Source organism: Lissotriton helveticus, chromosome 7 (genome assembly GCF_964261635.1).
Source record: "Lissotriton helveticus chromosome 7, aLisHel1.1, whole genome shotgun sequence".
NCBI lineage: Eukaryota > Metazoa > Chordata > Amphibia > Caudata > Salamandridae > Lissotriton > Lissotriton helveticus.
In genome coordinates this window covers 1812159463-1812175719 of record NC_136068.1, presented here as the reverse complement: position 1 = coordinate 1812175719, position 16257 = coordinate 1812159463, and the positions used below count along the sequence as shown (strand labels likewise).

Sequence of the window (16257 nt, the reverse complement as noted above, 5' to 3'; positions counted from 1 at the left end):
ATTTGATCTTCAGGTAATTAGCCAACATTTGACCTGCGTTGTTTTGGCCACCATGGTACTTAGATTTAATTTTAAGTAAAATATTACATGCTTCAGTTGTTGGCAATTTATTGAGTTCAGATTTAGCTTTGATCAATGATCTAGAGGTAAAATAGGTATGTTCTAAATCTTTGAGTTGGCGCAATTGATCTTCATATTTTTTTCTTGTGAGTTTCTTTTTATTTGCGACATAGGAAATGGTGAATGCACGAAAAGAGGCCTTGAAGCCATCCCAGTTATTAGGGACAGAAGTATCAATGGGGTTATTAAAAGTGAAAAATGTATTAATGTGTGTAGTAGCCTTTTCAACAAAAACAGAGTCAGACAGTAAAAAATTGGTCAGTTTCCAACGACTAAATTGAGAAGAAATATGGGAAAGGTCAAATGTGGCATGAACTGGGGCATGGTCAGAAATAAAAATGGAACCAATAGAGGAAGTTTGAATAGACGGCAACATGGATTTACTAACTAAAATATAGTCAATTCTAGATCTAGTGTGGTGTACATTGGAGAAAAAAGTGTACTCAAAAAAATCAGGATTACACGTCTTCCAAACATCATGCATTGGTCGAGAGGCAATGACAGATTGAAAGGCTTTGTGCGTTTTATCTGGAGTAAATTTACATTTAGATAGTCTGTCCGAAAAAGGGTCCAACCACTGATTAAAGTCACCAGCAACAATAACATTGGGACAATCAACTGAGGAAAGTAAAATTTTAACATCATTCCAAAATTTTGGATCAGGTTTAACTGGACCGTAAATATTTAATAAGGTTAAAGTTTTGTTCTGTACCACAATCTTTGCCATTACCCATCGGCCTTCTTCATCATTTTGAGTTGATAACATTTGTACAGATAAGGATTTATGGAATAGTATGGCAACACCACCTTTTTTGTTGGACGTAGAAGAATGAACAACCTGACCAACCCATTGTCTCTTTAACTTGAGAGATTCGGCTTCAGTACAATGTGTTTCTTGAAGAAAAACAATTTGAGAATTAAGTTTAGAAAGATGAGACAATACCTTTTGTCGTTTAATCGGATTCCGAGACCACAAACATTCCACGTAACAATTTTACATATAGTGGAGGGTAAGGAGGGTAATACATGGAAGGATGAGAAACACTGTAAGAGAACATCTGAAAGAGAAAACAAACCACATAAGTGGAGAATATATAAAAAGTGATACAAAGAAGACTAAAACATCCAGGAAACTCAGGTACAAGCCAGATGAAAATACCATTACACAACGAGAAAAAATATATGTGGATAAAAATCGAGTAATAAAGATACACGCCTGTTTAGGAGAAGAACAAGTAGCATGAATGAGGACTATAAAGATGAAAGTGAGAAAAGAGGAATAGGAAAGAAGAAAGAAGAAAGAAAAAAAGGACAACAGGACATCATTGAAATATTATCTACTCGTATCTTTGATAGTCCATCAAGAGCGCACTCAACTTGTGTACTTCATCCGCTAGCAAGGCTAGTAATCCCTCTGTCCCCTTTAATGGATATGATGCAGGATGTTCCTATAACACAGTTCAATGGGGCTCTGGAAACAGATTTACAAGGATTTCACATCAGGTCACTTCTAGGTCTATTTATCAGCCTTGTCAGTCAATTGACAGGTTCTAAGGTGTCAGTAGTATAAGTAGGAGGTACAGGATTTTGCTGAATACCTCAAGTACAAATAATTTCCCTATTTGGTCTATTCAGCTTGAATCTTAATAAGGAATCTGGAGGTAGGCTAGTCCTTAATTCTAGTGCAATCAGACCACCTACATACAAGCCCTATCTTGTCGAAATCCCCACTTCCACTAGATGAACGTGAATGATGTCAGATCGCACTAGAACAGAGTTCTTCAATCTGTGGGGCGTGTCCCCCCCATGGGGGCGCGGCACCATCTCAGGGGGGGCGTGCACTCCACACTAAGATCTTCCCTTTGTTGGGGTTTTGCTGTCCCGAATTGCAAGTCTTCACCCATTTTTTTTATTTATTGTGGAGTTCCGGTAAAAGAGGGTTGGAGTGGGAGGGAGAGGAAATAGATTAGGCACGGAGTGCGTGTTTTTGTGATGTAAAGAGCTGAGTTAACTGTCCCAGGAGGGGGTTAATTCTCAGAGCTGAAATGCTTCAGCTGCAGTGGGAAGCACCGAGTCTCATGTTAAAAACGAAAGCGAAGAAGAAGACAGTCCTGTTCCTTCACGTTTGATTTCATAGCTGAGGAGAGTCCTAGCCTCCCACTGCAGCTGAAATGACCGTCTGTAGCTTCTTTCAGTTTTAGCAGAGGAGACATCCTGCCTTCCACTGCAGCTGAAGCATTTCAGCTCTACAAGTTTAACCCTGTCCTGGGAAAGTTTACTCTTAGCAAAAGGAAACAAAGTTTCTTGTAAATTTACACAGGGCTTCAAGTAGCCAAAAGAAAAATGACAGCCAACCATGTGTTTAAACAGCCTGCAAATTCATTGTCTTGACATTAAATATATACTAATATAATAAAGAGAGATCCCAAACCTTTGAGGCGGGTAATCTCAGGAACCACAGCCACCATATACATTTAAAAGGTAAAAGAACCGTGCCAGCAAAGTAGTCCCTTGTGGGCGTGTCTGCGTTGTGCTGTGGGCGTGTACTAGGGGCGTGACAAATGCTGGGGGCATGTGGTACATTCTGCCCTTCATGCCATGTCTCATATTGTGTGCTGTGGGCGTGTGCTGGGGGCGTGGACGTGTGTGGGGCGCGGGATTACGGAAAAAAAAGCGAGCATTGTGCCCAATATTTCATTGTTTTTTCTTCCCAGGTTCTGTACATTCCACCTCCGAGTGTGCTTGCCCCGCGCTCCCAGTGACGTGCACCTGCTTTACTGTATGGAGGTCAGGCATGGCGCTATTCCCAAGGGCCAGGAGGATGGCAAACAGGGGCCATTGTGCAGGAAATGTAATCTCGCCTTTACTTTCGGTGACGCCTGAAGCGCACACTGGAGATTTTCCACTTCTGTTGCGCACAGGCCTCGCGCCACGCACATCCAGACACAAGGCCCGCCTCCACGGAAATAGCAAGAAAGGGACTATCCCTCTCCCGGGAATATGTGATGATATTCCGCAAACCAACATCCCGCATACCATCACTCCGCAATTTTTATAACGTGGGACTATTACTCCGCAAAGACATAATTTCTAAAACTTTTACAGCGCATATGACTTTATCACGCATGCCATTATAACGCAAATGCATGTGTGGTAATGTCATATACATTGTAAAAGTACTTTAATAAAACATCAAATATATGTTTGTATATATGTGTATTCATATATATATGTATATATATATATATATATATATATATATATATATATATATATATATATATATATATTCACTGAAAAAACCATAGGTTATAGACCATATATAGTTAGGAATTAGCATTTAAAAAACCTTATTTTACTCACACAAAACCATTGAAATTCCATATATAGTTAGTTGCACTAACTATATATTGCGCACCCGCAATCCACTGCTGATCATGTCACATATTACATCATTCATGACATGGTCAGTGACATCACTGATGACATCACTGATGACATCTCAAATGACATCACTGATGACATCACTGATGACATCATCCAGTGACTGTGTGTTTCTGTAAAGTTTAAATATGTTTTAGATATTGAAGAATGAGTAGATGTATAACTGTCTGGACGAAGGATTTAGTAGGTGCATGACTGAATGTATGAGTGAGTGATTAAATGTGTCTCACTGAGTGCATGGGTTAGTGACTAAACTGTCTTAATTTGTGCATCATTATGTCTGTTGTTCTGTAAACTACTGCATGTGTTGATCAGTAGCTATATGATTAACTATATGGGTTATTGATTGATTGTCCAAGTATTTGTATGGGAGACTGAGTGTGTGTGTGGCTGGCTGGGAGGTGTGTGACTCTGTGCAGATCAATGTGTACTTGTATCAATGATTGTATAAGAAAGTAAGTATGTGTTACTATATGTTTGAAAATGTAAGGTGCTCTATGTTTAACTGTATAGACAAGAAAATGGAAGTGTGATTGATTCTTTACAGGACTGACTAGGTGTGTGAGTAACTCCATGGATGAGTGGCAGAGTGTGAGTGTCTGTATAGGTGTATGAGTGCATATGATAGTGTTGTAAAGATGAGTGATTGTATGTATGAATGATTGTATGGGTGAATGAGTGAATGTGTGTGTAGACGTAGGAATCAGTGAGTACGTATGTAGTAACTAGTATTGGTGTGTCAATGGTTTCAAAAATTATACTCTGTATTTAACACTGGGTGAAACAGAGGTTATATTAAAATGTGAGGAGATGCATTGTATTGTCACATGAATGATATCATCAGTGATGTGGTCATTGATGTCAAATGAGATGTCATCAGTGATGTCATCAGTGATGTCATTTGAGATGTCATCAGTGATGTCATCAGTGATGTCACTGACCATGTCATGAATGATGTAATATGTGACATGATCAGCAGTGGATTGCGGGTGCGCAATATATAGTTAGTGCAACTAACTATATATGGAATTTCAATGGTTTTGTGTGAGTAAAATAAGGTTTTTTAAATGCTAATTCCTAACTATATATGGTCTATAACCTATGGTTTTTTCAGTGAATTTTCAAGGTTTTGTAAATGCTAATTCCTAACTATATATGGTCTATAACCTATGGTTTTTTAAGTGAATTTCAATGGTTTTTTAATAGCAAATATCATAAGCTGTCGAATGTCAAGTACGTGGTAAGTGAAAACATTTTCGTGTTTATGCACACTGATCTGCTTTGAATGGTGCCCCCCCCCCTCATTTCTATTAGGAGTACTCTCTCTTTGCAGATAGTGAAAGGTAGTTAACGCAGGCCTTTGCCCCCGTTGTAATCCGTCGTGCCTGCTTCTCTCTCCATTTGATTGATTGTTATCCAAGTATTTACTGTTTTAGAATTAGTTCTCTTTGGTTCATTCTCTATTTACAAACAAACACAGAGTCGCAATACTCTGTTTAGTCTTTGCAGATAACGAAAAATCGTGTAAAAAAAAAGAAAAGGAATCGAGCAAAATCAGTAGGCCACTAATGGGATCTCTTTTTGACCTCGCTAAAATAGAAACATTAGGAACAACCCCTCATGACAAATACAAAACTAGTGAGATGAACTGAACTCCACACAATGATGGCTGCAAAACAGCTCGGCTCCGCCACCCACCCCGCCCAAAATAACGATAAAGAGCGGCTGCCATGATTGGTTGCGGAATGGCCACAACGGAGCTACAACATGGTGCTGCTCTCATGCTAACCCCAGCTTCGGTCTGAAACATCCAGAAACACTGTAGACTACCAATTCGATCAGTTCCGGTAGCGCCCCAATGTAACCCGGTAGAGAAGAACTAGCCCTCCCCTCTTTGACTGATGGTTCTTGTTGCCTGTCCCTTCTGTTGTCATTTAACAGAACTATTTAGCCTGCTGAAAGGGGTTGTGTTTCGACCGCTGGTTGGTGGAGACATTTTGACTATATTCTGGACCTGCGTTGTCGCGTAATGCGTCATATGACGCGCCGCGTTAGCGCATCCGGAAGTCATCCGGGGCGCGCAGCGCGTAACGTAAGCATAACAAGTCATGTGACTTGTTAATAAAACTTTTCATTGGTTCATTTTACTTTTCTTATTCTAATGATGAAAGCCTTGGTCATATCACCTAAAAATTACGCTTTTAATTACTTCCGAACATTATTTTCTCTTAAATATATGTTATAATGTTCCAGGCTAATGTACTTTCCCGGAAATTTTACAACTGTCCTGCAAGTAAAATATATTCTTTTTTCGAGAAAAAGAGCGTTTCTTCGTCCCATGACGGAGCCGTTGAGCAAAAGAGGGTCGACCTGCTGTCTTAGTCGCCGATACGCCTGAATATGAGATTCTTATCGATCACTTTATGTTGCAGGAATAGAAAACACAACAGCCCTTGACCATTTATCTTTACTGCGTTCCTTCGTATTATACCTTTTACCCTTCATGTAATTGGTCTGCTTTATTTCACTTGCCTTTTACTGATTCTAAAACAGTGACTATTATTAAAAACTTTACCAATGTATACACTACTACCATGTTTTCTTTTAAAAACCTTTATTGTGAAAATTTCATTATACAAATACGAGCCTATAACCACGTGGGCCTGCCACGGAGCAAACTGTAATCGTATATGATGAATAGACATTTACACTGTAGAGGAACGAAACGGGCGGGCCATTAGGTTGCAAAAACTAAGGTGTCTAACAGCTACGGAATTGGTGGACGTACATTTTATAATTAAAATACGACAGGGCCAGTTACAATAAAATTATCTAGATATACATTTGCGGGCAAGTACCATGGGTGACGTTAATTCGAATTTTCAACAGTACAGTAATCAATAACACATCAGAACTTAATATCAATAGGGATGTCGAAATATTCAATCAATTCTCGTCCCCGCCTGCCATGTGCTTCAAAACTGCATACGTATCTCGTGATATCAAGGTTGTGCAACCAGTACACAACAAGGAGTTACGAGTCCCATTTATTCCGGCGCCATTTTGGGCGAGGACGGGCAGGTCCAGGATATAGTCAAAATGTCTCTACCAACCATCGACTATGATGATGTTCATATGCTGTATTTATTAGAGTAACACTCATCTGCCCACATGAAATTAATTTACCACAATCTAAACATGTCATTTTAATCTTTCCAAAGTTCTTCTAAATATTTGGGACCGTTTCCCTTGCCTCTGAAGCTCTCAGTGCCACTTCTTTAATGAATGTACTAGCAGGTCAGGGGTTCTCCTCCAAATCTCTCTTTTATGCAGCACTATAATTAATTGGTGCCACCTCTCCATATGACGATGCATGGTATAGTTACCACAACTATATATTTTTTCGGTTCCTCTGGAGAGTTCATCGTGGCAGATGAAGCGTGTAACATACCGGGCATTTACCTTTTTTTGCATGTACAGGAAAGGAAAAAAAAATCGAGCGTTCGAGTTCTTAGGTGTCCCAGGGCCATTTTAGTGGACCAGGCCCAAATCCAAAGAACAGCTATCTCACAGGCTAATGGGGCGACCCACGCCGAGTTTCAGCATTGTAGGATGACCACACAAGTACAGCAACTTGCTAGACATCACCTCGGTGCCATCCGGATCTCGGCGCCCCACTGCAGATGAAGTGCCTCTCAACTATGAAACCACCACGGTGACATCCGGATCTTGGCGCGTTGTGCTGCCTTCGGCCTATTCGCACATCGGTCCGCTACTGACGCCATCTCACAGGCTAATGGGGTGACCCACGCCGAGTTTCAGCATTGTAGGATGACCACACCAACTTGCTAGACATCACCTCGGTGCCATCCGAATCTTGGCATCTCAACGCCTAGTGGTATCTTCCATACAGAAAATATTGTTACGCTGCCTTTGGCCCCATTCGCACATCAGTCCGCAACTTAGACATCACCTCGATGCCATCCGGATCTTGGCATCTCAGCGCCTTGTGGTGTCAGTCAGAAAATATTGTTGCGCTGCCTTTGGCCCCATTCGCACATCAGTCCGCTACTGACACCATCTCACAGGCCAATAGGGCGCCCCACGCCGACTTTTACCATTGTACGATGGCCACACCAGTGGCACAACTTGCTAGACATCACCTCGGTGCCATCCGAATCTTGGCATCTCAACGCCTAGTGGTATCTTCCATACAGAAAATTTTGTTACGCTACCTTTGGCCCCATTCGCACATCGGTCCGCAACTTAGACATCACCTCGGTGCCATCCGGATCTTGGCATCTCAGCGCCTTGTGGTGTATTCTCTTCAGAAAATTTTGTTGAGCTGCCTTTGGCCCCATTCGCACATCGGTCCGCAACTTACACATCACCTCGGTGCCATCCGGATCTTGGCATCTCAGCGCCTTGTGGTGTCTTCTACTCCGAAAATATAGTAGAAAATATTGTTGCGCTGCCTTTGGCCCCATTCACACATCAGTCCGCTACTGACACCATCTCACAGGCCAACAGGGCGCCCCACGCCGACTTTTACCATTGTACGATGGCCACACCAGTGCCACAACTTGCTAGACACCACCTCGGTGCCATCCGGATCTTGGCATCTCAGCGCCTTGTGGTGTCTTCTACTCCGGAAATATAGTAGAAAATATTGTTGCGCTGCCTTCGGCCCCATTCACACATCGGTCCGCTACTGACGCCATCTCACAGGCCAACGGGGCGCCCCACGCCGACTTTCAGCATTGTAGGATGGCCACACCAGTGCGGCAACTTACTAGACACCACCTCGGTGCCATCCGGATCTTGGCGCATTGTGCTGCCTTCGGCCTATTCGCACATCGGTCCGCTACTGACGCAAACTCACAGGCCAACGGGGCGCCCCACGCCGACTTTCAGCATTGTTGGATGGCCACACCAGTGCGGCAACTTACTAGACACCACCTCGGTGCCATCCGGATCTTGGCGCGTTGTGCTGCCTTCGGCCTATTCGCACATCGGTCCGCTACTGACGCAAACTCACAGGCCAACGGGGCGCCCCACGCCGACTTTCAGCATTGTAGGATGGCCACACCAGTGCTGCAACTTGCTGGACACCACCTCGGTGCCATCCGGATCTTGGCGCGTTGTGTTGCCTTCGGCCTATTCGCACATCGGTCCGCTACTGACGCCGCCTCACGTGCCAACGTATTTTCTCCGCATTTTATACCCTATGCCGCATAACAGGTCATGTGACTTGTTTATAAAACTTTTCATTGGTTCATTTTACTTTTGGTTTCCTAATGATGGAAGGCATGATCATGTGACCTAAAAACAACACTTTTCATAGGATGAAAACTTTTTTTTTTTCCCAAACGATGAAAGCCCCACCTTGTTTCTGGATGTTTCAGACTGAAACTGGCGTCAGCATGAGAGCACCACCATCTCGTAGCTCCGTCGTGGTCATTCCGCGAGCAATCATGGCAGCCGCTCCCCACCAGAAGCCTGCAGGAGTCGGAGCCCCCAAAACTTTTGATGAATTATCAAGGCGGAGGGGACGCTTTCGAGAATGGGGTCCAAGACCTAGCAGACAAGCGTCCGATTTCCAAGGTGTCCCAGGGCCATTTCAGTGGACCAGGCCCAAAAAGGAAACAGCCTGCCGCCATTTTGAGAGTCCTGTGACAGCCGCCTATCGCTGCACCGCAAGAGTGGGCGCAACTCAGCTGAATTGCGGCTTTTGACACAGTGGACCAAAAACGGACGGAATGGCAACTGAAACGGTAAAGGGGCGCCCCACTACAACAGATGACACTCCACCTGGAGAGGCCCGTTCACGCCGCCTCCCCCGGGGCGCTCCACGCCGTTATTCGGAGCAGCATTGTAGGATACCAAAACCAGTGCGGCAACTTACTGGACATCACCTTGGTGCCATCGTTCTGCTGCCTTGGAACTATTCGCGCAACAGTTTGCTACTGATGACCCACCCCCCGCGACGCCCCATGCCGTTATTTGCTGGGTGGCAACTTACTAGACATCACTTTCGTGTCATCTAGATTTCGGCGCGTTCTGCTGCCTTGGAACTATTCGCACAACAGTTTGCTACTGATGACCCACCCCCCGCGACGCCCCACGCTGGAAATCTGGACGTTGTGCTGCGTTGGGACTATTCGCACAGCCGACCGCTACTTCGTTGTTTTTCCCTAAAATTTTTTATATGTTATTACTATTTTTGTTTTCTTGTATATATTTATAAATTATTAAAGTTTTATAATCTTACTACTTTGTCGGAGTGCTATATATTTTTAATGTGACACATAATTGTAAAAACTTTGATGTACAAACAGTCATCCCTGGAATCTTCCGCTTCAGGCTCGGTCCCCTCCCCAATCACAATACAGGATGGTTTTCAGATAATAGCAACGCTTCTGCTGTGACGGATCTCATCGAGTGTGGGCCTTGATCTACTATAACTCCTTTGAAGAGGGGTGATTCTTTACAGCTGTGGCCATAAACTACATCTGCAGGGCTAGCTGATAGCCTAGGACCGGCCTGGACAATCGGACACAGAGGAAAAGGAGTGTCAGAGGGTGCGGTAGTGAATAGGGCGAAAGGGAGGTGTCGGGCGGGCACAGGGTGTGATTCTCAGGGAACAGCAGCGCAGATGGGGGAGGTTTATTACCCATGCATAAGACAGAGAGCGGGGGTGACCACTGCCTGGGGGAGATGCTTGCGAGGGTGGGGAGCCATGCTAAGGATCGACAGCGTGCACAGAGTGGGTCTGGTCAAGGCATCTAAAATGGCTGCCGTGCACGACAAAAGTGTGGCATTTGAAAAAAGACAAGATGGCGCAGACAATGTTTTTCAACACTTCCTGATTTCCTTCGAATCGAACGTTAACAGACGTTGGGGCATATTACCAAAGTTAAGCGATATTTATCCCTAACGATGCTTAGCAACGATTTTTTTACCGTCAGAAATTATCGCAGATAAACCTTGCTATTATCAAGGTTTATCGGAAATACGATAAAAAACGACCGCAATGCATTAATATCGCTGAAAACTCAGCGATATTCATGCATTACCGAGCTAATGCTCTTAGCCATGTTATCCACCTCCCATTGGATAACATGGCTAAGAACTGCTCAGGGCAGGTGGTAGCTTTTGGAGATATTCGCCCTTATCTCGAATATTTCCAAAAGTTGATAATAGGAGATAGCGATGTTAGCGACTGTTTCCAGTCGCTAACATCTTGGCATGCCCACTTTGCATGTCATTAGTGATAAATATCACTCACATGCAAAGTGGGGCCCAAGATGGTCGCTATCTTCTACTAGCCGTCGCTAACTGGTGTTAGCAACAGCTAGGTAATACACATATAATTTTATCTCCGCGAAGCGGAGCGCTGTTACAGATATATATCTTGTTTCTGAACGTTAATTTCTCAAAATGCACTGAAGCACATATATTGAGACCTAGCAAAGGCACATCGGGCTACCAGTCCCTACAATTTTGCCAAGTTTCGTGCAAATCCATTCAGCTGTTCGATCCTACCGAGAGACAAGATGGCGGCCGCTACGGACTGTTTGGAATGTTTACAGACACCGGAGAGCCAATCAGCTTCGCTTCGCAAAGCTCCGTAACGCGAAAAGAACGCGAAGCGGTGCGCTGTTACAGATATATACCTTTTTTTGAACGTTAATTTCTCAAAATCCACTGGAGCACATATATTGAGATCTAGCAAAGGCACATCGGGCTACCAGTCCCTACAATTTTGCCAAGTTTCGTGCAAATCCATTCAGCTGTTCGATTATTATTATGTTTATTTTTTTTTGCCCCGCGGGGCCCTTTTAAAACCTCCACATCAAACCTAGGGGGTGAGCGACAATGTACTATGCCCCCTTATGGTCATTTGCCCCTTCGCTTTGGCCTCCTCTTGTCTCTCGATCCTACCGAGAGACAAGATGGCGGCCGCTACGGACTGTTTGGAATGTTGACAGACGCCGGAGAACCAATCAGCTTCGCTTCACAAAGCTCCGTTGCGCGAAAAGTACGCGTAGCGGAGCGCTGCCCAGTCCGCTGCTACAGATATATATCTTTTTTTGAACATTAATTTCTCAAAATCCACTGAAGCACATATATTGAGACCTACAAAAGGCACATCGGGCTACCAGTCCCTACAATTTTGCCAAGTTTCGTGCAAATCCATTCAGCCGTTCGGGCTAAAAGTGAGGCCAACCGCCCTATGGAAATTAACATGGGAAAAACGCGTTTTGGGACCCCCCTTTTTTCTCGGCCCCCCCTTGACGAACCCCCCCAAAATTGTCAGGGGCTGCTCAGAAACAAAATGTGCCATTTTCCTGAAAATTTCAGCCAATTCCGTCCACAAACGCCAAAGTTATTAGACATAGAATTTTCAAAAAACCCATAGAGAAAAAATCCTAACTATATATACCTACTGGCGACCGCCAGTAGGTAATATATACATATATATATGTATACACATTTTTTTAATTTAATTAAAACATTTATTCTTTTAAATTGCATTATTTATATTATTTGTATTTATTATTTTATTTTATTACCCTTTACACCCTAAGAACTAATCCCACCCTGCTCCCTTTAAATACCCCTGCACCCCATAATCATAACCCACCCTTACTCCTTAAAATTCCCCAACACCCTTAAACACTAATCCATCTTAACCCTATAAATATACCCTGTAGCCCAAAACCCAAACCTATCCCTAAAAACTAAAAATACCCCTGTACCCCAAAACCCAAACCTAGCCCTGAACCCTACAAATACCCCTGTACCTCAAAACCCAAACCTACCCCTGAACCCTAAAAATACCCCTGTACCCCAAAACCCAAACCTAGCCCTGAACCCTAAAAATACCCCTGTACCCCAAAACCCAAACCTACCCCTGAACCCTAAAATACCCCTGTACCCCACAACCCAAACCAAGCCCTGAACCCTAAAAATACTCCTGTCCCCCAAAACCCAAACCTAGCCATGAACCCTAAAAGTAACCCTGTACCCCAAAACCCAAACCTACCCAATAGCCCTCTAATACCCCTGTACCCCAAAACCCAAACCTAGCCCTGAACCCTAAAAATACCCCTGTACCCCAAAACCCAAACCTAGCCCTGAACCCTTAAAATACCCCTGTACCCCAAAATCCAAAGCTAGCCCTGAACCCTAAAAATACCCCTATACCCCAAAACCCAAAGCTAGCCCTGAACGCCAAAAATACCCCTGTACCCAAAAACCCATGCCTATCCCTAAACCCTAAAACTACCCCTGTACCCCATAGCCCAAACCTAAATCTTAACCCTTGAAATACCCAAACACCCCAAAACATATAGTTCAGTACCCCAAAACATATACCCCTATACCCATACTCACCTTATCCAAACATTAAAAAACAAAACATGCTTTTACCATTTATGCACTTATAACGAATTCCGTTGAAAATGTATGCGTGGTAAGAGCATGTAAAATGTAATGCCATGCGTAATAATGGCACTTTCGTAATGAAAGTATGCGGAGTGATGGTATGCGGAAAGAAAGTTGCGGAATACGGGTGTTTAACCTCCCCCGGTAAGTACATTGGTGGCACGGCGGCCCACATCGCCAGTAACATACTCATATTTTTTCACCACCCATTTAAAAAATGCACAGGTCTCTCTCATTGATTGCCAGCACCGACATACACTTTTAGACACACCTCCCGTCACAAGTTCTAGAATTGCGAACTTTAGAGCTGGGGAGCGATGTACGAATCTCGGCATCAGCTCAACATCCTTGATTCCAGGCAAATCGCTTTGTTTCCCCGTGCCTACCACAAATTATTGTGTTCTTCGGTAATGTAAATTGTGCTCATGCCATGTTGTCGAGTTTGCGCTATATAATATTGCAAGGAAAAATAAAGTAGGGAAACTCAAGTTCACACACTACTGAACTCGCACTCGTAAGTGCATCAGCAGTGCACTGTGAATCGGAGCGTTTCACAGGCCTGTCACAGATAAGAAATGCTATCAAAACTAAATCCTACAAAACAATATACTACTGGCCGGCAGCAATTCATACCTGGACAACGTCGGGACGGGCTGCTAGTATGCTTATAAAGAAGTATGTATACATTTGTAATGTGACTTTTCTGTCTTTGTTCCATCTTATTATCAGTCCTGGATCATTCAGGCAACCCTAGAACACAATTAACAGTGCTTCTATTTATATTTGCTGTTCACGGTATACACACACAAGTGCTGACAATACAGCTTTTGGTGACTACTTTTTATTTTTGTACTGCCTGGGACATCAAAATAATGAGCTGGCAACCCTAATCATAAAACTGGAAGTTTTTTGTAAGATCAGCACATTTGTTTCTTCCACCCTGATCCCTGGTAATGCCATAATAGCAATAGTTTAACATATCCTAAAACCTACGCTGTCATCAATAGCTTGCTGGGTTACTGCAAGGGTTCATTAATGTACCCTGCATTCAGACAACTTACTCTTCATTCTCGCCCTTAACTTTGATGCTCACCTTGTACTCATAGCAATCACAATGCACTCACTGATCACCTTGCACTCACATAGTTTACTCCCTCACTGCACTCACAGTGCTCATTCTGCACTCATAATGCACTTGCGCTGTTCACACTGTACCTCACCCTGCAGTCACACAAGCAAACTACTCACCCTGCACTCATGTGACACTTCACTCACCTGTCCTCTTTACTGCTCAATCTGCAATCTCACTCAAATAAGACCATTATTAACCATACATTCTTTCGTCCCACTCTGCACTTGCATCCACAGGCAAATTCATATGGTCACATCACTCACCCTGCAGTCACTCCTCTTATCCTATCACACTGTTGCACACAGCACAGAGTGTTAATGTGCCTGCTACAAAGAATGTGTACCATGCAGATCAAAGAACTGAATGTGAGTAAACAATGAGTAGTGCTATAAAAATAAAAATGTTTGCCAGAAAGGTGTAAATACCGTTTTGCTTGTTTTTGTTTTATGCAACAACCATGAAAAAGTTTATTTTAGATCAAAAGTAGTCCTCACATATGAGAAATATGAGAAATTGAAGGATATCACAGATATTACTTGCTTCACAATTTGTGGGCTGCTGCTTTGTTACAACAGTGAAAACACTCATCACTATCTCTGAATAATAGATGTAAACACTTTTAGAATTTCGACCATAGCGCCTGTGCACTCTTAGTAGCCCGGCTAAAGATGGTATGGCAGAGCTGAAAGTGAATAATTTAATCTCAAAGCTCTTTTGAACAGGGGCCCACAAAATAGTATTGGCCCAGGGCACCCAAAATTCTTAACATGTCCCTGCCACCACAAAGTCTGTCAGACAACATTGCTCTGAAGTAAAATAGGCAACATCATTCAATTATTAACTGTTCTATTTTTTTAAAACATAAGCCCGACGTGTCCTAAACCCCCACTGCTTCAGGCAAGCAACTTATCGTACCACTAAGGAATTCTCAATTAGGTGTTCGTTCAGCGCCCTCTCTGTGGACTTTCACCTTTGTCTTCGGATCCATAACTGATTGGTGGGCAATTATTCCATTATAATGCTGCCTAAAACGTTTGTTAATGGTTTCTAGTGAAGAATTGTTTCTCGTGTACCAACTCTGAGGTAGGGGGTGCTCGAAAAATATGATAACACTATCTCCCTTACAGTCAATGTTTTGGCTGAAAATGTCTGCGGAATATTAAGCTTTAAGTGAAACTGCTATCAAAACTCTCTTGCCTTTCAGTTCGTGCTATATGTGTGAGATTGGGTTCTCATCACTTGCAGTACAAAAGACTAAGGGGCATATTCTCAAGGGGGTTTATCTCTGCTTTTTTGGCTTTAAAAGCCAAGAAAGCGGAGATAAAATTATCTCCCTATTACCTAGATGTCGCTAACACCAGTTAGCGACAGCTAGTAGGAGATAGCGACCATCTTGGGCCCCACTTTGCATGTCAGTGATATTTATCACTAATGACATGCAAAGTGGGCGTGCCAAGATGTTTGCGACTGGAAACAGTCGCTAACATCTCTATCTCCTATTACCAACTTTTGGAGATATTCGCGCTAAGCACGAATATCTCCAAAAGCTAACACCTGCCGTGAGCAGTTCTTAGCCATGTTATCCAATGGGAGGTGGATAACATGGCTAAGAGCATTAGCTTGGTAATGCATGAATATCGCAGACTTTTCAGCGATATTCATGCATTGCGGCCGATTTTTATCGCATTTGCGACAAACCTTGGTAATACCAAGGTTTATCTGCGATAAAAATCGCCGCTGCTCAGTGGTACATTTTTGTCTCTAACCAAGCAATAGCGATAATTATCGCTATTGCTTGGTAATATGACCCTATGTGTCCTCCAAGACAAGATGTGTAGCACAACCTGAGGATGGCAGTAGCAAAAATCCATCCACAGATTGACAGTCTATGTGGCTAAAAAACGGCACACCCGTCACATTAATTTTGGTGGTGTTATTATTAATCTGAGTAAAACAAAGCATACTAGTAAAAACAATTTGCACACATTTTATCTTGGAAAATTGTGGTTTGAGCTGTGTAATAAGCCTTTGTCATTTCACTACACCCACTCACAAACCTGCAGTTTACTAAACACTTTTATAGAGTTGAACATTATTTGCTGGATATGGTG

At 43.1% G+C, this 16257-nt stretch overlaps 1 protein-coding gene across 1 annotated transcript in view; it reads left to right on the top strand.

Moving 5' to 3' along the window:
- The first annotated feature begins 1154 nt into the window (after positions 1–1154).
- The window catches only part of LOC144769723 (phospholipase A2 inhibitor and Ly6/PLAUR domain-containing protein-like), a 56865-nt gene continuing 41762 nt past the window's right edge, over positions 1155–16257 (top strand). Inside the window, exon 1 of the mRNA XM_078653904.1 lies at positions 1155–1319. Coding sequence (XP_078510030.1) covers positions 1155–1319 — 165 coding nt within the window. The remainder of the gene's footprint in view (positions 1320–16257) is intronic.